General features: G+C 40.1%; 2 protein-coding genes across 5 annotated transcripts in view; both read left to right on the forward strand.

Annotated features, from left to right (window-relative positions):
• The window catches only part of mogat3a (monoacylglycerol O-acyltransferase 3a), a 27,587-nt gene extending 19,813 nt beyond the window's left edge, over positions 1–7,774 (forward strand). For 2 of the 3 annotated variants that reach the window (XM_068304510.1, XM_068304512.1), the window contains exon 10: positions 1,232–1,331. In XM_068304510.1, coding sequence (XP_068160611.1) covers positions 1,232–1,316 — 85 coding nt within the window. In that variant the 3' untranslated portion in view covers positions 1,317–1,331. Of the gene's footprint in view, positions 1–1,231; positions 1,332–7,636 lie in introns of those variants that run through there. The other variant, XM_068304511.1, reaches the window with a different exon arrangement.
• On the forward strand, positions 6,304–13,439 carry LOC137587846 (zinc finger protein 436-like). Of its 2 annotated transcripts, none has more exons than XM_068304507.1 (3): positions 6,304–7,534; positions 7,637–8,086; positions 11,747–13,439. In XM_068304507.1, the coding sequence occupies exons 1-3, from the start codon at positions 7,486–7,488 to the stop codon at positions 13,090–13,092; spliced, it is 1,845 nt and encodes a 614-aa protein (XP_068160608.1). In that variant the 5' UTR covers positions 6,304–7,485; the 3' UTR covers positions 13,093–13,439. The 2 variants fall into 2 exon arrangements, with proteins under 2 accessions (XP_068160608.1, XP_068160609.1); XM_068304508.1 differs by having other exon boundaries at positions 6,304–7,264.
• The last annotated feature ends 8,518 nt before the right edge of the window (positions 13,440–21,957 follow it).

A 21,957-nucleotide genomic window follows, 5' to 3' on the forward strand; every position in this document is an offset into this window, starting at 1 on the left:
CTAACTAACTATAACTACTAACTATGGCTAAGTAGATATGTGCCATACAACCTTTGTAAAAGTTTAAAGGTGAGACCTGGAATGCAGGTCTCGCCATGGGGGGCTGGAGAATGCAACTGCATCCTTTTGTTTTGTGCTACAACCATGCATACAGTGCTAAGAATGCTATAAAACAATTCATATAAAATACAAGGTACCAATCTTGAGTGTTATTTTATCACATGTGCACACATAACTTCAGTACAACCCCCAGGAATTAAAACATTCAGGATGTTACAGTTTCACACTCAAATTGTAATTAAACCTTGCTCGGGACTTTTATCATAACTAGGTGGGCTCATTTCTATAAAAGGCTATTGAGATGTTTTGTGTTAAGTCGCGTTTTATTATTCATTTTACTGCATTGTGTTCTGTTTGATGAACTATCGATCAATGGTTATCATGGGAATCGTCTTTTGTACTTTTGTACTTGTCCCTTAAAAATAAACTAATACCGGTAAATTAAAAAGCATTGTATTTGTTAATACAGGTGGGTCTAAAAATAATTTCATGTAAAAGTGCCATTTTTCCATGATTCAATTCAAAATGAAGCTGTCATATATTTGTGACTTATGACATAAAAATCGAAATTTTCCAAGCCTGATATTTTTTTCAACACAGCTCATGACATTAGAAATCTGGTATCTTAAAATATTAAATTATTTCATACAATAATTCATTAATAAAAATTTAGAACATTGAAAAGTCAAACTTCTGAAATGTTCTTTGAGTTCATTCAGATTCAGCTACCATTCCCACAGGCTGCAGCTTGTCATGACAGTTTACATGAGGATAGGCAGGACAAGTCTCCTCACTTATTGTCTTGGTGGTTTGGGCCATTTTTTTCCCCTGCTTCACCAGTGGAATACCTGCAGCCTGTACCAGTTAGAACTAAAGAGGCCTCTTGGATGAAAGCTGAAATGTCTTCAACGAACTTTAAGCAACTGTTTGCTTTTGATTCATCTCGACCTTGATGATTGAAACCTACACATAGAGTAGATATAAAACTTCTACACACCCCTGTTCAAATGCTAGGCTTTCGTGATGTGTAAAGTCTTTAAATAAAAACTCGTTACATTTACGTGCCACTGAGGGGCAAATGGGGAGAACTTCGGACGTGTTCTGGCAACAAGAAACCAATGTCCATGAGTGCTTGACCCATTTATTTTCTCGTATGCTCACTTTTACACAGGGAAAATCGTCACATGCTCATTGTTCATCTCAACCAAGTTTTTATCTGGAGTCCATCACAGTTAAGTATCCATTTAACAGTTTAGATCCCGACACAATCTAAAACTCTTTATACAAACCTTCCTGCTACCACACACGGTCAAAACACTGTATTCTTGTCCCGGTTCACACACCTGCCATTCATCACCGGCACCTTCCTAAATCACCTGTGTTCCTAGCGTAGTGCTCTACTTTGTGTACAAACAACAGGATTACACTTACATACCATGACCTCTGTATTAATTAACAAGAAACAGAACAAAAATATTACTGTGGCTCCAACATGATGTAACAAAACTAAATCAAGACTAATGATTTCACAACTTTTTCCACCTACAGATGCAGTATTTGCTTTGAGGATGTTGATAGAGAAATACAGAGAAGGCCAGAGGGAGCTGCATTGTGTTTTTGTAGATCTGGAGAAAGCTTATGACAGTGTGCCCAGAGAGGAACTGTGGTATTGTATGAGGAAGTCTGGAGTGGCAGAGAAGTATGTTAGAGCGGTGCAGGACATGTATGAGGACTGTAAGACAGTGGTGAGGTGTGCTGTAGGTGTGACAGAGGAGTTCAAGGTGGAGGTGGGACTGCATCAGGGATCAGCTCTGAGCTCCTTCTTGTTCGCTATGGTGATGGACAGGCTGACAGACGAGGTTAGACAGGAATCTCCATGGACTATGATGTTTGCAGATGACATTGTGATCTGTAGTGAGAGCAGGGAACAGGTGGAGGAGAAGCTAGAGAGGTGGAGGTTTGTCCTGGAAAGGAGAGGAATGAAGGTTAGCCGCAGTAAGACAGAGTGCATGTGTGTGAATGAGAGGGACCCAAGTGGAAGAGTGAGGTTAGAGGGAGAAGAGATCAAGAAGGTGGAGGATTTGAAGTACTTAGGGTCAACAGTCCAGAGCAATGGAGAGTCTGGAAAAGAGGTGAAGAAGCATGTACAGGCAGGATGGAACGGGTGGAGGAAAGTGTCAGGTGTGATGTGTGATAGAAGAGTTTCAGCTAAAATGAAAGAAAAGGTGTACAAAACTGTGGTGAGACCAGCGATGTGGTTTGGTCTAGAGACAGTGTCACTGAAGAAAAGACAGGAGACAGAGCTGGAGGTAGCAGAGATGAAGATGCTGAGGTTCTCTCTGGGAGTGACCAGGATGGATAGGATCAGGAATGAGTACATCAGAGGGACAGCACATGTTAGAGGTTTTGGAGATAAAGTCAGAGAGGCCAGACTGAGATGGTTTGGACATGTCCAGAGGAAAGATAGTGAATATATTGGTAGAAGGATGCTGAGTTTTGAACTGCCAGGCAGGAGACCTAGAGGAAGACCAAAGAGGAGGTTTATGGATGTAATGAGGGAAGACATGAAGGTAGTTGGTGTGAGAGAAGAGGATTCAAAGGACAGGGCTAGATGGAGGAAATTGATTCGCTGTGGCGACCCCTGAAGGGAAAAGCCGAAAGGAAAAGAAGAAGAATGTGACCTTTAAGCTGTACAAGGCAATTGAAAACAAACTGAAATCTTTAAGAAAAAACATAAAATAAAAAACTTCAAATAACCTGGTTGCATAAATATGCACACTCTCAAACTAATACTTTGTTGCAGCACCTTTGGCTTTTATTACAACACTCAGTCTTTTTGGACAGGAGTCTATCAGCGTGGCACATCTTGAGATAGCAAAATTTTCCCACTCTTCTTTGCAAAACTCCTCTCAATCTTTCAGATTCTAGGGCATCTTCTTTGCACAGCCCTTTTCAGATCACCCCAGAGATGTTTGATGGGATTCAGGTCTGGACTCTGGCTGGGCCATTCCAAAACGAATTGTATTCCAGTGAAGCCATTCTTTTGTGAATTTGGGTGTGTTCTTTGGGTCATTATGGTGCTGAAACAATTCCTCTTCATCTTCAGCTTTCTAACAGAGGCCCGAAGGTTTTGTGCCAACACTGACTGGTATTTGAAACTGTTCATAATTCCGTCCATTATGACTAAGGCCCCAGTTCCAGCAGAAGAAAAACAGCCCCAAAGCATTATGCTGCCACCACCATGCTTCATTGTAGGTATGGTATTATTGTGGTGATGTGCTGTGTTGTTTTTGTGCCAAACAAAGCTTGTGGAATTATGTCCAAAAAGTTCAACCTTGGTTTCATCAGACCATAACACATTTTCCCACAAGTGTTTGGGAGACTGCAGATGTCTTCTTGCAAAATGCAGCCGGGCTCAGACGTTTTTCTTTGTTAGTCTAGCCACCCTACCCCATTGCCCAGACATGAAGAATATGGGAGATTGTTGTCACATGCACTGTACAGCCAGTACTTGCCAGATATTCCTGCAGCTCCTTCAGAGTAGCTGTTGGCCTCTTGGTAACCTCTCTGACTAGTTTTCTTCTCGTCTTATCAATTTTTGATGGGCATCCTGTTTGTGGTAATGTCACTGTTGTGCCATACTTTCTCCACTTGATGATGATGGTCCTGATTGATATCTTTGAATAATAAGATCCATCTGACACTTTGGAAGCTCTCTGTGGACCATGGTTTGTGCTGGAAGATGTGGCTACAAATATGTCAGGAAAAACCTAGTAGAACAGCTGAACTTTATTTAGGGTTGATCAGAGGAACCTTCATTGGTGACAGGTGAGTGCTGACACCAGTTAAACATGAGTTTGAATGTTACTGGTCCAATCTGAACACAGCTACACCCCCAGTTATGATGGAGTGCACAGTTATGCAATCACATAATCTCAGTTGTTTATTTTTACTTCACCTACCTGAAAGATTTTGGTTTGTTTTTCAGTTGTATTGTACAGGTTATAAGTCACTATTAAGTTAGAAAAAGTTGTGGAAATATATTGATGTCATTTTTTACATCATGAAAACCTGGCATGTGAACAGGGGTGTGTAGATTTTTTTTATATCCACTGTCTCATCACTTGAGAAATGAGAACTCAGTCCAATGGCATATTTTGCAAGTGACATCAAAGTTGAATCACAAGTCTACTTAGCCCAGGTAAAATGGTTCTCATATCACCTGTATTTCAGAAAGGTCTGTATGCTCGCAATGTGACATATGTAGCCCATTTCTTGGACTCGTGTGTGGTGCTTGGACTCCAGCTTTAATCCGCTCGTGAAGCCCCCAAAGTTCTTCATTGGCCTTGCTTGCCAAACCTTTCAAGACTTTTTTTCTACTCGTTTGAGCTCTAGGCCAAATTGTTTTTAAATTAAAAAGAGCTTTTGTTTACATGTAATGGGTTATCACTTCCTGAAATAACCGTTACACATTCTAGGATATTGATTTTTTTTGAGTGTGTCAAAATATAGGTCCATATGAATTTTGAGGTCGAAGCTGCTCACTGACAAGGAAGCACTGATAATAATAGTAAGTACCTTTGAATATGCTCTGGCACTTCACTGCATGTTGTGGCATGCACTAACTGTGACTTGCTACTGTGCCTCTGCTGGCAGGCTCGTCCCTGAATTTGTGTGCATTGCAGACAGTGATTTTTTTCACTATGTCATTGTCTTATTCTGCTGTGATGCATTAAGAACATATAGCAAATTTAACCCCTTTATGTTAACACTATTGCACATACAGTATGTCAAAGTCAAGGCATGTGGGCGAGATCTGGCCCGTGGCAAATTATTTATGCCCCAAAGGATGATTTTTAATTATTTTAGAACCTGCCTGCAGGCCACATCGGCTCGCTGTTGTGTTTTGCACACAACAGAACTATATTCCCCACAATACAATGGTAGCGAAATTCACTGTAGTGCAACAAGCGGGCTTTGGTTTCATTGGTTATCAGCAGTCAGAGTGGAGGTTGAATTTAGCTACTCCCCTCCTCAAAAATGGCAAAAATGGAGATGGACACTGAGAGCAGGGGGTTTCAAGCCAGTTGGGAGTCAGAGTATATGTTCAGAGAGGTAAAAGGTAAACCTGTGTGTCTTCTGCTCAGTTTGCACGTTTCATCCCAGACTCAGTGCTCCACCTGCGCATCTAAGCTGCTCGGACACACACTGTTTAGCCGCACATACGTGTGAACAATTCTCTCTGGTAAAGCTGAACAAAATGTCACACAGGAGCCTTCTGACTGATAAACACCTTCACTCAATCCTGAGGATTTCCCCAGCTCAGAGCCTGACCCCGAACATTGATGAACTTGAATGAAAGATGAGACACCATCAAATATTAGGCTCAGCCTCAGATAAATGAACATCACAGAGCAGTTATGTATTTTCAGTTTTAAATTCAGTTACATTTTTACATTTGTTTCTACAAGACGTGACGTCTCTTTGAAGGCAGCATTTTGTCTTGAGTGCCATAGATTTTTGTATTATATTCAGTTGAATGGACTCTGGGAAAATTGCAGATAAGAGCAATGAGAAAGGATATAACTGATTTGCTGGTTTTTTATTTTACTGTTTGAAAGCAGTTATTGGTAGGATCATAGATTACAATCATTTTTTATAATTTTTTAATTTTTTTGCATAATAATGCATTATTTTTGTGCATGTGCAATATTATTATTGTTCATGAAATAATGCATGCTCAATGTTTTTTCAGTTTATAATGCATACAATTTAATTTATGCTTTCATCTTGATATTAAGGAACATATTTGTTTTTGAAGGACATTTATTTTTTTGCTGTTGGCCTGTTGAAAAGGTTTCCCTTTGAAGTTACTGACAGAGCCAGAAGAAAATATTTTTTTTTATTTAATCATTAAATAATATAGAATTTGTTCAACAGGATATATTCATTTCAATATGTTTTAATAAATGTTGAACCAGTCCGGCCCTCGGCTTGTCGCAAAAACTTTTTTTTTTGGCCCTCCATGTATTTGACTTTGACACCCCTGCTGTACTGTAATCATAAATGTTCAAAATTTACTTATCTCCCAAAACTTTCATCCCTAGTGATAATACTTTAACTGAATAATGTAATTTATATTACTTCAAAATGGAACTCTTATCTGAAATTGTGAAGTTTGTTAAAGATGGGACCATAAGAAGTAGTTATATCTGCTTCTCGTTTAATGTTGAGAGATGGAATTCCATTGCCCTAACGTTACTCTTCTGCGGTTGCTCATACATTTACATTCTTTTGGTTTCGGTGACCTCAGAAGAGTTACATAAATGTACTCCGTAACAGTGAGAACTGAAGAAACCTCTTATCAGAAACGTTTTCTGACTTTAAACAGAAGTCCAGTTGGTTTAACTTTCAAGTACCACTATGACCCAATCATTTAGAGTCTGCACCGACATATTACTTCATCCGCAGGGATGCTCATACTTCTCTCTCCCCTGACACCTCCATTCGCACTTCTGAGAGATCGTGAGTTTTTCCTGGACCAGCTGAGAGACATTGTAACTGCAGTGTGTTGTAGGTCTTCCCCAAGGCTGCCTCTTGGTAATGCATGCACGGAACACCTCCCTAGAAGGTGTCCAGGAGGCATTTGCTACAAATGCCCGAGCCACCTCAGCTGTCTCCGCTTGATATGGAAAAATGGAGGAGCAGTGGAGAAAGCTCATTTCAAGTACTTGTATCCAAGATCTTGTCCAGTTGGTCATGAACCAAAGGCCATGGCCAGAGAGTAGGAACATAGATTGACCAGTAAATCGAGAGCTCCCTCTTTCAACTGAGCTCCTCTTCATGATACAGTTTCCAGCATCAAAGTTCAGGGGAAATCAAAATCACAGCAGTCTTCAAGGAACTTTCTACAAGTCCAGCTGATTTATTTAAACTACTCTGGATCATGGGGATGGATCTACTGGCGCCAGATTTAACCGGAATTACGGTCCACGGTTTTTTCAGTCCCGAGTAAAAGGAGAAAAACAATGGAAGTAGATTCTCCATTTTTATCGATATGAAACAGTGGCATTCTGAATTCTTACCGTCAGCCACAGCGGAACCAAACACTCGGCTGGCTTCCTAGTCGGAGTTCTTTCAGAGGGACAACAAGCGGAAGTCAACAAATAACAGCTTTAGCTTGGACGTTCCTGAAGCAGTGAAAGTGGGTTTTTATCTTAGTTTTTGTGGTATTTAGTTCAGTTAACAAAATGTCTTCACTTGATTTTTTGTGGAGTTTGATCATAAATCGTCTAACAGCTGCTGAAGAGGAGCTTTATAAAAACTACCGTGGAGAAGGAAGCAGAGAGAAACCAGCAGCGCCGACTGCAGCTCTGCCTGAGCCGAACTGAAGTTACACAGGATAGATGCACAGAAGGGCTTTTAATGCACCCAACGAAGCATCTGACGTTACATTCAGCCATATTTAACAAACGTAACTGAGTTCCTTCATGTCTGCGTTTGCTTCATAGTATTAGTTTGTGTCATGGTATTAATTTGTAGTCATGATAAAGTGATTCTCCTGTTGCTCCTCCAGGTCGTCCACAGCATCATGTCTGTAAGGAGGAGGAGGTGGAGGTTCCTGCTGACCAGCAGTTCTGGAACCAGGAGCTGAAGTCCCGTGTGGACCAAGAGGAACCACAGGTTCTCCACCTGAAAGAAGAACCAGAGGAACTCCACAGCTGTCAGGAGGGAGAGCAGCTGGTCCTGAAGCAGCAGACTGAAGCTGTTGCTTTGACTCGTACTCATGAGGAAAATGACCAGAGTGGAGGTCAGACTCTGTTCATGAAAGCTGAAGATGTTGCAGCACAGACAGAGTCTGTTGTCAAGCTGCCGGTTATCAGCTCTGTGGTGGGAGCAGCAAACATTGACCTGTTGATGTCTCGCAGCTCTCATGTATCCTTCAACCATCATGAGAGAGGAGAAACAAGGAGAAAAGATGTTGAGACTGAGTCTCAGTTTCAATCCCAGGGAACGAGTAACACCAGTAAGACGCCATTTGTTTGTACAATATGTCAGAGGGGTTACACAAGATGCTAGAAAGACTACATGACAATCCACACATACAGTAGTATTAGTTAGTAGTCATACAGAGTTAATTTTAGCTCAAGAAAGTAATGCATCCCTGAGTTGTGCTTCATCAAGAATTTATGCATCCCAACATGACATTTATACATCCCAAAAGTAATAACAGGATATACGGTAGAAGCTTACGCAAGGATTGGGTTTTGCCAATAATACAATATAACAACTAAACAAACTGTTAATTTTAAGGATTTTATTAACGATGTCATAACTGTTTAAGTAAAAAATTAAAATTATATATTGTTATCAAAATGTTAAAGCCTGGTAGTCATTAAAAAAAACTGTTTAAGAAATAAAGATGTAATACAGTTTTTTCACTTTTGCTTTTCACTGAATACTGTAGTTCTCTTTGCCTTTAATTGACATTCTCTTGCGGACACTACACCAAGCTGACAGAGCCTTCTCACACATTTTTTCTGAGCTGCATTTTGTCTTGGGTGCTGACATTTAGCCATGCATCACCTATGGAAAAAATCGCGTCCATTACGGTACCAATGTTCGGATTTTTGCTTGTTTTTGCTAAATTTCTTCTGCATCTTATTCCGTACTGTCCACAATAACAACTGTCTCTTTTTTTTCATTAACTTGGTTGTTTTTTATTCAGGAAAGCACTCGTTGTCCCTTGGGTTTTCTCAAACTTTTGCCACTTTTTCGGAGGCATGGTGATATTGTGAGACTAACTTGTCACTCTCTCACTGCAGTGTGCAAATTGAGCAGACATGGCGTTGCCGTTTGGCCGATTTTATTCAGTCATTCATTCATTGTCACAACCACGGGGAGCTGGAGTCTATCCCAGCTGACTGAGGGCGTGAGGTGACGGAAACTCCAGGGGCGACGCCTGTGCACCGCAGAGCCACACGGAGACACAGACAAACATGCACACACACACACCTACGGTCAATTTGGACTGGCCATTCATTCATCTTCTAACCCAATTAATCCGCTAACGCAGGTCGCGGGGGAGCCGGTGCCTATCCCGGCAGTCTCAGGGCGTGAGGCGGGGGAAACTCCGGGCACGACGGCAGTGTACCGCGGAGCCACATAGAAACAAACAATCATCCACACACACAATCACTCCTACGGTCAATTTGGGACTGGCCAATTAACCTTAAATGTGTTTTTGGAGGTGGGAGGAAGCCAGAGAACCTGCAGAGAACCCACGCAGACACGAGGAGAACGTGCAAACTCCGCACAGAGCGGGACTCGAACCCGGAACCTCCTCGCTGTGCAGCGACAGCGCTACCTACTGCGCCACTGTGCCCCCCCTTGTCGATTTTATCAGACTGAATCAGACAGATGAGTCTCGTGACGAGAAACTTGGGCGAGATCAAAACAAAATGGCGATTTCAAAATTTAAGTGGAGAAATGGAGAAATTGTGAATATTTTTGTTGAATGGAAGTGCATTTAAAGCTTGCGTCCCAGGGATGCACGTTGTCTGATGATCGTGTGTCCCTGTCAAAAAATGCGTAAAAGACGCAGGGACGTACGCAAATGAGAACATTGGTCATAGCATTAGTTTTTAGTCATAGTATTAGTTTGTAGTCATAGTATTAGTTTTTAGTCACAGTATTAGTTTTAGTCATAGTACCAGTTTGTGTGTTAGTATTAGTTTGTGTCATGGCATTAGTTTGTTATAGTATTAGTTTGTCATATTAATTTGGAGTCGTATCAGTGTGATAGTATTACTTTTTGGTCATAGCATTAGTTTGTAGTCATGGTAGTACTTTGTGTCATACCATTGTTTTTTGTCATAGCATTAGTTTGTAGTCATAAAATTAGTTTGTCTCAGCATTAGTTTGTGTCGTAAAATTAGTTCATTTCAGCATTAGTTTGTGTTATCTCCACACCTATATTTGAATAAGCTCACTTGAAAGTCTTACGCTGTAACACTGTCACCAACTCCAGCCACTACTTGTCAATCAATTGCCCAACCAATCACAGCACCCAACCAATCACGGCGCATCTGCCAGAAGAAATCACATGAACAATATGGCGTAAGACATCTGCTATGTTAGGAGAAGAAATAACTATACATGGACTTCCCATCCATCCATTTTCTGCAGCTGTATCTGTCCCAGCGGGCCACGAGGAGCTGGAGCCTATCGCAGCCGGCATAGGGCATGAGGCAGGGGACACTCTGGGCACCCAGTTAACAATTTTACAGTGTCATAACTGTTCCAACAATTTTCATGTTTTTGAGCAGAAAGTCCAAACAACAGGAACGAGACAGAAAATGGCAACAAATTCTGAGTGAAACTCAGTGAGGAAAGGATTGTGTCACAAAAACAGAAGTACTAGTTAGCTAGAGCCAGTGAATCTGGGGTATACAAAAAGTATGTCCGTTTACTCAATGACTGCTTCGGCCAAAAAGGAAATTTATATTTGCGATGTCCATCCGTTTGAGAACAGCAGGGGGTGAAAACTTTTCTAAATGCTGTTGTACCATTGTCAGAAACATGGTAAAAACTCAACGGAAATGATGAAATCAAAGCTTCACTTTGCACGTTTATTAAGTTTCCTTCCGGACTTGCTCATGCACGTAATCAAACAATCAATGGCCAAAATAACAGGGAAACATCATTAGACCATCCAGTTGTGTTTCTGCTGCAGAATCTTGTGTTTATTAATGCTCCTCCGATGAAGACGAGCTGAGTCCCTACCGTGATCTCATTCTGTACGGATGATTTTGAAAAATGTCTCCACCAGATTACAGACTCAATGGAAGTCAGGATGACACCGTAATGGACGTCCTGCTGGTTTTGGTCCCTGGTGTCTAACGCTCGCAACAGGATGTTTCCAACTCTGGAAAGTTACATTATCAAAAACTTCAACTTTTATTGTTCTAAAAAAATGTAGAAATCACTGTGCAGGTAATAAAGTAATCGAGACAGAATGTGTGCTAGCATACATGACATCACTGTGTCCCACGTTGTGTTGCAGCAAAAGCTCGGCTAATATCAGTTGGCTATTGTTTAGCTGGAGCTCTCCACGTTAGCAGTGTAGCGTTAGCTCCGTAGAACAAGATAGCTATTTATTGTTTTCATATGTTGGGTATGAAGTCTGATATTATTGTTTAATCTTGGAATTTTCACGGGTTCCTGCTAGTAGTATTAGTTTGTGTCACAGTATTAGTTTGTATGATAGTTTGTAGTCATAGTATCAGTTTTTAGTCATAGTATTAGTTTAGTCATAGTGTTAGTTTGTGTCATAGTATTATTTTGTTTTCATAGTATTGCTTTGTAGTCATAGTACTAGTTTGTAGTCATAGTATTAGTTTATAGTCATAATATTAGTTTGTGTCATAGTATTAGTTCGTAGTCATAGTATTAGTTTGTGTCATAGTATCAGTTTTTAGTCATAGTGTTAGTTTAGTCATAGTGTTTGTTTGTGTCATAGTATTTGTTGTCATAGTATTGGTTTGTAGTCATAGTACAAGTTTGTAGTCATAGTACTGTATTAGTTTGTTGTCATAGTATTGGTTTGTAGTCATAGTACTAGTTTGTAGTCATAGTATTAGTTTGTAGTCATGGTAACGTGATTCTCCTGTTGTTGTTCCTCCAGATTGTCTACAGCATCATGTCTGTAAGGAGGAGGAGGTGGAGGTTCCTGCTGACCAGCAAGTCTGGAACCAGGAGCTGAAGTCCAGTGTGGACCAAGAGGAAACAGAAGTTCTACACCTGAAAGAAGAACCAGAGGTTTTCCATCTGAAAGACGAATCAGAGGTTCTCCACCTGAAAGAGGAACCAGAGGAACTCCACAGCAGTCAGGAGGGAGAGCAGCTGGTCCTGAAGCAGGAGACTGAAGCTGTTGTGTTGACTCCTACTCATGAGGAAAATGACCAGAGTGGAGATCAGACTCTGTTCATGAAAATTGAAGATGGTGCAGCACAGACAAAGTCTGTTGACAATCTGCCGGTTATCAGCTCTGTGGTGGGAGCAGCTAACATTGACCTGCTGATGTATGGCAGCTCTCATGTATCCGTCAGCCATGATGAGAGAGGAGAAACAAGCAGGAAAAATGTTGAGACTGAGTCTCAGTTTCAGTCCCAGGGAACAAGTAACACAAGTAGGAAGCCATTTGTTTGCACAATATGTCAGAGAGGTTACACAAGACGCAAGAGTTGGAAAGACCACATGAAAATCCACACAGCAGAAGCTCATAGGTGTATAACATGTGGGAAGGATTTTAGGTTCAATAGTGAGTTGATAAGACACGAGAGAATCCACAGGCATGAGAAGCCTTATGATTGTAAAACATGCGGGAAAGATTTCATACGGAAAAATTCCTTGACTGAACACATGAGAATCCACACAGGTGAGAAGCCTTACAGGTGTGAAACATGTGGGAAAGATTTTAGATGTAATGCTAACTTGACAAAACACATGAGAATCCACACAGGGGAGAAGCCTTACAGATGTAAAACATGTGGTAAAAATTTCACAAACAAAAAAAACTTGACTCATCATATGAGAACCCACACAAGAGAGAAGCTTCACAGCTGTACAACATGTGGGAAAGATTTTAGGTTCAATAGTGAGTTAAAAAAACATGCAAGAGTCCACACAGGTGAGAAGCCTTATAGTTGTAAAACCTGTAGCAAATGTTTCAGTCAGAAAACAAACTTGACTAACCACATGAGAATCCACACAGGTGAGAAGCCATACAGGTGTGAAACATGTAGGGAAAGTTTTAGGTTGAATTGTGAGTTGATAAAACACACAAGAATCCACACAGGTGAGACGCCTTACAAGTGTGAAACATGTGGTAAACATTTCATACAGAAAAAGAACTTGACTCACCACACGAGGTTCCACACAGGTGAGAAGCTTTACAGGTGTGAAACATGTGGTAAACATTTCATACAGAAAAAGAACTTGACTCACCACATGAGAATGCACACAGAGTGAGAAGCCTTACAGTTTTAAATGTGTTGAGAACTTGTCAGGTATGTTAATGACACAAACATGTCCACCCTGGTGTATTAAGTAGCATTTTTTGGGAATGTATAGGTGAAGATTCTTTTCTTTCTGTATTGTTCACAAATATGTTACTGTCTCAGAGCTGTCGCGTTTGAATCAAAACGCAATTTTTATTCCGAAAACGTCTTGTGCAATTTAATCCTAACAACAATATAGATAAATCTGTTGGGGTACATTAAAATTTAAATGAATTCTGTCCCCCATTTTTTGTCATACTGTGGTGGAATAAATGAAAATAGATTTTTCTATTGATTTGAAACAATCACATTTTGAATCCCAACTATTAACTTCTATGAAAAAAAAATAAACCTTGGATTATTTCTTGGTCGGAGGTTTTCAACAAGCGGCGGTCATCGAATTTTTTTAAATTTGATGTGGGTGGTCAGGTATTGTATTTTCCTTACCATAAGGTGCACTTAAAAGCCTTTAATTTTCTCAAAATTGATGCTGCGCCTCTTAACACGAAGCGTCTTATGTGTGCACTGTCATCATCTGAGGGAGTCGTAAGGTGGTGGTAGCGAAGACTGTAGCTAGACACCATAGGATGGTGGTGTGAGATGTGAAACTGGTGGTGGGGAAGAAGATTAATATAGTCATGGAAGTTAAACTTAAGGCACAAAATACGATACAACAGAGTAGTCACATAATGTCATTCTTTCCAGGATGTGCTGCAGAGAAAATAGACAAATGTTCATTATGTATTTGTATCATACATTTTGACAGCAGGCTAATATAGCTTATATACACTTACAGCCTGTGCTGCCTTTACATAACACTTATCTAAGGCTTTAATTATTTGCGGCTCCAGACAGATTTGATTTTAGTTTTTTGGTCCAATACAGCTCTTTGAACATTTTGGGTTGCTGACCCCTGGTCTAGGTGATTCTGGTGAAGGAATATAAAAAGACCTTCAGTTCTGGGATTAGAACCCTCAGTGGGACACAGGGTCAAACAAAAGCTTGATCTAGAAGCTTGTCTCAGGAACTGGACTTGGGCTCAAAGAAGCATTTTCCTCTCACTGTCTCACACCAGTAGCTAAAATCAGTTTTGATAAAAAGAAGAGCTTGAAAACAAGGAAATGGCGTATTGAATCTCATAAAAGAAGAAGTGGGACAAAGAAAAGAGAAAATACAGATTAATTTTTTGTAAAACCTGACAATAGTGAAACTGGACTGAGACAACAATGAATTTAATTGAGTGTTTCAGTAACAGTTTAAGAATGCAATGTTAAATGGCTGTAGATAAGAGATTAGAGCCTGGACTGGCAAATATTGTGTCGATTTTCCAACACAAGCACTACCTCAGTTTATGAGTTGGGCAATGCATGCAGAAAAAATATGAATAAAAAAGAAGACACAGAGGAAGGGGAAGAGGCAGAAGTTGAGACAGAGGTCAAGGAAGAGGTGGATTCAGAGGAGAACGTGGAGCATCGAGACAGGATGTTGACTGTTAGAGCTGTGGAAAGACAGGACATTTTGTACGAGACTGCAGGACTGTAGGAGAAAGTAGAAGCAAGCATGATGAAGTGAAGGAACAGAGACAGAGGCAAGCAATAGAAAATGAGTCATTTCACCTCACACTCCTGGTGTTTTTGGGCAGGAGCGGGAATTGAACCGCTGATCTTTGATCATTGGACAACCCACTCTACCACTGAGCCACTACCACTGAACAGGCTCAATGGTAAACAATGAGGTCAGCAAATGCCAGATATATCGTATAAAAGCTGAGGAGCCCATGATCACCAACACTTCCATCGGTAAACAAATGCACATAGCGACCACTAACAAACCTTGTTACAATAGAAAATCCAAAGACAGACAGAACAGTGACAGTTTCTGTGGTTGCATCATTTGGTTGTCCATTTAATCTGTTGGGACATGATGCATTGTCACAGTTGGGATTGTCCATCATGCCAAGTTAGCATGGAAAAACACAGTAAAACAATCCAGGTTCACAGAGTGAAAAAGTCCAGGTCCACACAGTGAAACAGTCCAGGTTCACACGGTGAAACAGTCTTGGTTCACACAGTGAAACAGTCCAGGTTCACATAGTGAAACATTCCATATACGAGCTGTGAAACAGTCCAGGTTCAAGCAGTGAAAAAGTCCAGGTCCACACAGTGTATCACTCTAGGTCCACGCTGTGAATCAGTCCAGGTTCAGCTTGTATTTTTAATGGTAAAAATACAAGCAGGATAAACATGTTGCATTGGCAAACATAGTGTTGTTTTGAATTTCTATTTAACCATGGAAATAACCACAAAACGCATCTGCTCACACATACATAGATAGCACAACACTTAATTCCTTGTCTGCCACATAGTTTTCTAAACATAGAAGTACAGAGCACACACAACACATGGATAACTATACACAAGAGGCTGAGTCAGGCAGCTGGTGAGCTCACAAGTTCTCAACTACAACTTATGGTAGACACCATGGTAGACACCATCAAGATCATGGTCAATGAAAATTCCGATGATGAGCTGATGAGTCTAACCCAAACACTATAAAGATCATGTCCAACAAACATTCGGGGCCCTTCTCCAGAGGTTTGTTGCTGCGTCTGTTGGAGAGCCCAGCACTGTATCCTCACCAACTTGTAAACTGCTGAACTTCTTCAGCAAACCTTTTTGGAATACCATTTGTCTCATCATTGAAGATACACTTCTCATACAAGCTAAAGAACTGGAGAGGGTTTTGTTCAGAGCAAAACCCTAACAGTGTGATAGCACAACTGTTTAAGTAAGAGAGTGTCATTACTTATATTTGTCTTTGATCTGTTCCGCTCGTGAAACATTTACTTGGGTATTTTAGCCATATTATTACATATTATTACTATGCATTTGGTCTGGACGGCATCCAAACCATATTGAGTGAAAAAATTCACAAACATGATGTGCTTAAGCTGGGGAACCTCCACAGATTGCAGACTTGTATTCAGTACCTGAGTGGGAGGACATGGAAGAAGCAAAAGGAGAGCCTTCCAGTGTTGAATGTGATGAGGATGAGTAAGGTGGTGAACCAGAAGAAAAAGGTGAGGGGTGAAATAGCGTCCCTCTTCCACAGGCTGGGTCTTTCTACAGGTGATTGAAAGGAAGTCGTGTTCCAGCCTTAAGTGGGAGGGTCTGCTCCAGGTCCTGTAGAGACAACTCTGACGGCTGTAACGGTCCAGGAATGTTATTCCACACTGTAAGAAGCAGAGACTCCTACCAGACTCACCCACACATTGGTGATGAGAGGAAGTCTGACTACAAAGGGGAGCAGGTGTTTAGATTCCACTCGTTTCAACGTCAATGAAGCGGGGAGATCCTCATACCTTATAGGGGTAGAGATCTGATGGGAATGTCAAGTTGTAATACACACCAAAGTACAGGACAAGCACACTGTTAGTGAGATAATATGAGAGGGTAGAAAGATGACATAATTGAAGGATGAGACTTAAGAACTGTGAAAGACCAAACAATGTGCTTTACGTCACCAAGTTTTTCAGTTTTCACAAAATCACTACTACATATTATTCAGTTTTTCAGTGACATTTTCTTTAGACCATCTTCTTTAGATGGTCTAAAGAAGATGCTGCTTCCTGACCATCTTCTTTAGACCATCTTCTTTAGATCCAATCCAATCCAATCCAAACTTTATTTGTTGAGCACTTTACCACAACCGCAGTCGACCAAGAAGTCTAAAGAAGATGCTGCATGCTTACAGTCATAATTTCAAGCCTACTTTTAGTCCATGGCTTAAAAGCCATGAAAGGGGGGATGTGGTGGAATATTCAAATGTTTAAATGTTTGAATGTTAAAATAATGTAATAAAAAACATACACACAGCTAACGTAGATGTCTCAGAGGAGTCGTAGGGACTATTCGATCTTGATGTTAGGCAGAGTATTGCTGTTCCTGCGCTTAAATGATTATCTGCAGTTGTTGTATTGCCATACTTACATAACATGTTTTGCAGAGATGACCTAATAAGGACCTCTAATGTCGCCACAAGAGGACACAAGCCAGTGTCTTATTGTCAAACCCGGATAAATACGGAGGGTTGCGTCAGGAAGGGCATCTGGCATAAATCTTTTGGCAAATCAAACATGCGAATCAAACCTATGACTTCCATACCGGATCGGTCGAGACCCGGGTTAACAACGACCGCTATCGGTGCTGTTGACCTACAGGGTGCCGGTGGAAATTGGACTACTGTTGGTCGAAGAAGGAGAAGAGGAAAGTGTGTTCGTAGGAAGAGAGAGAAAATGAACACCAAGAGTATAGGACTGAGAGTAGGGACATTGAATGTTTGAACTATGACAAGAAAAGTTAGGGAATTGGTTGACATGATGCAGAGAAGGAAGGTAGACATACTGTGTGTCCAGGAGACCAGGTGGAAAGGTAGCAAGGCTAGAAGTTTAGGAGCAGGGTTCAAGTTATTCTATCATGGTATAGATAGGTAGAGAAACGGAGTAGGAGTTATCTTGAAGGAGGAGTTTGTTAGGAATGTCCTGGAGGTAGAAAGAGTGTCAGATAGAGTGATGAGTCTGAAGCTAGAAATCGAAGGTGTGATGTTCAACGTTGTTAGTGGGTATGCTCCCCAGGTAGGATGTGAGCTGGAGGAGAAGGAGAAATTGTGGTCGTACTTCGATGAAGTGATGCAGAGCATACCTAGAAGTGAGAGAATTGTCATTAGTGCAGACTTCAATGGACATGTTGGTGCAGGAAACAGAGATGATGAGGAGGTGATGGGCAGGTTTGGTATCCAGGAGAGGAACCCAGAAGGGCAGATGGTGGTTGACTTTGCAAAAAGGATGGAAATAGCTATAGTGAATACTTTCTTCCAGAAGAGGCAGGAACATAGGGTGACCTGTAAGAGTGGAGGTATGAGCACACAGGTGGACTACATCTTGTGTAGACGATGTAATCTGAAGGAGATCAGTGACTGCAAAGTAGTGGTAGGTGAGTGGGTAGCCAAACAGCATAGGATGGTGGTGTGTAGGATGACTCTGATGGTGAGGAAGATGAAGAGGACAAAGACAGAACAGAGGATGAAATGGTGGAAGCTAAAAAGGGCAGAGTGTTGCATGACTTTTAGGAATGAGTTAAGACAGGCTCTGGGTGGTCAGGAGGTGCTCCCAGATTACTGGACAACTACAGCTAATGTGATCAGGGAGAAAGGTAGGGGAGTACTTGGTGTGTCATCTGGAAGAAAAGTAGATTAGGAGACTTGGTGGTGGAATGAGGAGGTACAGGAGTGTATACAGAGAAAGAGGTTAGCTAAGAAAAAGTGGGACACTGAGAGGACTGAGGAGAGTAGACAGGAGTACAAGGAGATAAAATGTAAGGTGAAAGTCATTGTATATCAAAGGGTACAAAAGTTGTACATTTGCATATGATCCTGATGACAGAGATATTCACAATGTGAGGCACTGATTGAGTTGCACAATCCCTGTACAATCACATCTGAAAGAATGAAAAAATATGGAAGCATTTATAGAAATCCACACGAAACCATTCTGACCTTCAACAGGTGAACTTCACTGAGAGCTTTAACTTTAACAAGCGCCTGGCGGAGCTCCCCCACTAATGTGAGACTACTGTAGTGGAGTCACAAACTAATCACCTGTAGGTGGCAGCATGGATGAGAAATGAAAGGAGTTATATGTATTATATGAGAAAAGACAGGAAACCATAAAGACAGTAGCAAAACTTTGGGTGCCGGACAAATTTAGGCAGCTTACACAGAGAATGTTTTGTTCTAGTGCAGTGGTTCTTAACTTGGGTTCGAACCCTAGGGGTTCAGTTGGCATAGGGCGTGAGGCGGTGGACACTCTGGGCACGACGCCAGTGCATATTTGAAAATTAGATCTGTTGTAAATAACTATACATAAAAATGCTACTTTTGTTAACAATAACTTTATTGACAATAAATAAAAAGATGCAGTACATGGCAGAGGTAATTTTTCCAAATTCTATAGATTATTGAGTGGGATTTCTCCTAACTATAATTGATCCATAAAGCAAAATCGGAAAGAGACTTTGAAGTACAGACCAGACCAACAGACCTAGCAGATGACCAGTGATATTTCATAAATGCTGGTGTGGGTGTTGGTCGACTGACACTTCATGTTTACTGTAAGGTTGACCAGAGGTAAATGTCTTTTGGTTCACAGTTACAGAGTATTTTTGTAAGTTACTTTATTTATAACGTATCTTCAGTTTTGTCCACTGGTTGGTTTGTTGGGAATCAAAGTCAAAAAGGTAACCTCAAAATAACTTTTTATTAGATGCGACTTTTCTTTCAGTCAAATGAGTTATATTGGAAGGTAGGGAAACTCAATTGATTTAATATAAATACTTGGTTAAAAGATTTTTTGGAATTGGTTTCTATGGAACCAATGTCTATTCTGCAAGGTTTGTGCAGTGATCCCATGAAGTCACTGACTGAAAATGGATTAGATTTTAATAAGAAACAAACAGGCATACCATTATACAAAATTAAGCAATGAAATATATTATTTTCTTTATCCATTCATTCATTTTCTCTAACCGCTTCATCTGCATGCATGGGTCACGGGGAGCTGGAGCCTATCACAGCTGTCTTGGGGCATAATACAGAGCTATAATAATTTTGGCGTGACCCTTACAATGCTACTCAGCTTCATCCTCCTTCAAACCCCTGTCAATAACTGTGATTCAATAAATGAATCGGTGTGTTATTTCTTTTTAACCACCATTAAAAGGTCATAAACTTGCCCTTAATAGCATTTCAGTGTTAGGTTTGAAACAGTAATTTGGTTGACGCTACATATTATGATTGTTGTTTCTGAATATAACCCATAAATCTCTAAAATAGAGCCTGTTCATTGGTTCTGCCTGTACACAAGTACTTATTTTAAAATATGTATTTATTTTCCAATATTGAACTTCAACAAAAAGTTATTATACTGGCTTTATGAATCCACATTAATGGCATTAATACAATTTTAAGTGCATTTATTTAAAACAATATTGCATTGTGATTTTCAGTGTTACTTTCAGGTCTTTTAAATATATTGAAAATTTAAGAAAATATTACTTCTTATTCTGTCCAGCACATAAACTTGGGATTCAGAGAAAAGTAAAAGAATAATATGAATGCAACAAATCAGAAGATTATCTTTAATTAGCAAGTAATTATACGTTAAGGATAATTTAGTCATGTCTCTGACCCACATGCATTGAGTGAGATAGAGTAGACAGCAGTCTGAAAAACTCACATGTAACCCCTGACATTTCCATCATATCAAGCTGACTTAACAGATTTAACAGAGTAAGGGATGGTGTGATGCAAGATTTAAATACTTAACGAAATAAAGCAAAATTATGTTTAGAGCATTTTTGGTCAATGTTAAAGATGGTGGAGCTGTACCTCTGGTTTCTGCTCTCGCAGATCATTGCAAGTGATGTCATTCTAATGAATGATTACTTATTTCATTGCCTGACCGTTTTTCTGATGGGTTAGCATCACTGGAGCAATGACATATACAGGGATCTGTAGCAGCATTCTTCCTCAGTTGAACGTGGTTCACATGCAGTTAGGAGTTGTTGGTGGGACGGAGGATTGGGAGATGATTGTGACCAAAACCACACTGATGCCCAGGAAAATAAATATTAGCTTTAAGAATAAATGGGAGATGACACGCAGCCTGATTCATTCATAGTGTCTACAAATCACACTTATGAATAATTAAAAAACAACTACAGTAGCCTTTGTGTCTTGCATGGTATTGTACACCCATTTTATAGTATTTATCCTGCATCCTTGTGGTATTTATCCTACAGAAAATAGTTGCATAAACCCACTATGCATTGTGGACTGCAGTGTTAAAGATTGTTTAAATGTTTTTGTATTTTAAAGAAATTAAACGGTCTAGGTATTAAATCATTAATAGTAACTACATCACCATCAACATCATATCTTCATATATATGACATAATTCTTTATGCTACCACATCAGATAGAGAATGGGCAGATCAATTCAGCAAAAAAGGTAATTATTCAAATTATTTAATCAAATCATTACATTAAGGTTAGCTCAGAGTTTAGTTACAGATTTAATAATTGACAAAACTAAGAAAGATTACTTCCTCTACTTTATACATAAGAAAACCTTAAACAAAAAACACTGCTGTCTGTCCATCTAGAAGAGTTGTTTACTTGGAAGTTAACTGCATCCCTTTTATAATCAATCAATCAATCAATCAATCAATCAATCAATCAATCAATCAATCAATCAATCAATCAATCAATCAATCAATCAATCAAATATCACAATATTTCCAACATTATGTATTTATAAAATCCATCTCTCTCTATGAAATCATATTTTTGTGTCGTCAGAATGAAATAATGAACCGGGCTCAGACACCATAACACACTGTTGTTTTTATGGAATGTGTTGACATTACAGAAGAGCACAATCCTCATCCACTGTCTAATTTCCACCCCCAATAATGCCGAGGTTGGAACCCAGTGACAGATATCTTACACCATGGATCAATCATAAATGAAGATGCAGGAAAAAACACCATCTTTTAAGGCTCATATACATAAATAAGAAATGTTTTCTGTTTACATGACAACACAAATGTACACTAAACATCCTCACCTCCCCGTGTTTGTACCTGCGTTGTGATTCTGCCATTCTCAGCACTCATACATCCCAGCAGTGTTCAGCAGAACAGTCGTCCTTTGCTCTGTGATTCACTGTGTTTCAGGTTATTTAGTCTTTATAGCTCATTGGAAACAGGTATGTGTGTGT

Source organism: Antennarius striatus, chromosome 20 (genome assembly GCF_040054535.1).
Source record: "Antennarius striatus isolate MH-2024 chromosome 20, ASM4005453v1, whole genome shotgun sequence".
NCBI classification, from domain to species: Eukaryota; Metazoa; Chordata; class Actinopteri; order Lophiiformes; family Antennariidae; genus Antennarius; species Antennarius striatus.

Coding starts and splice junctions, on each gene's coding strand:
- LOC137587846 (XM_068304507.1), top strand. CDS start 7,486: ATGCACCCAACGAAGCATCTGACGTTACATTCAGCCATATTTAACAAA. Junction 7,535..7,636: donor TTCAGCCATATTTAACAAAC/GTAACTGAGTTC, acceptor TTGCTCCTCCAG/GTCGTCCACAGCATCATGTC. Junction 8,087..11,746: donor CCAGGGAACGAGTAACACCA/GTAAGACGCCAT, acceptor TTGTTCCTCCAG/ATTGTCTACAGCATCATGTC.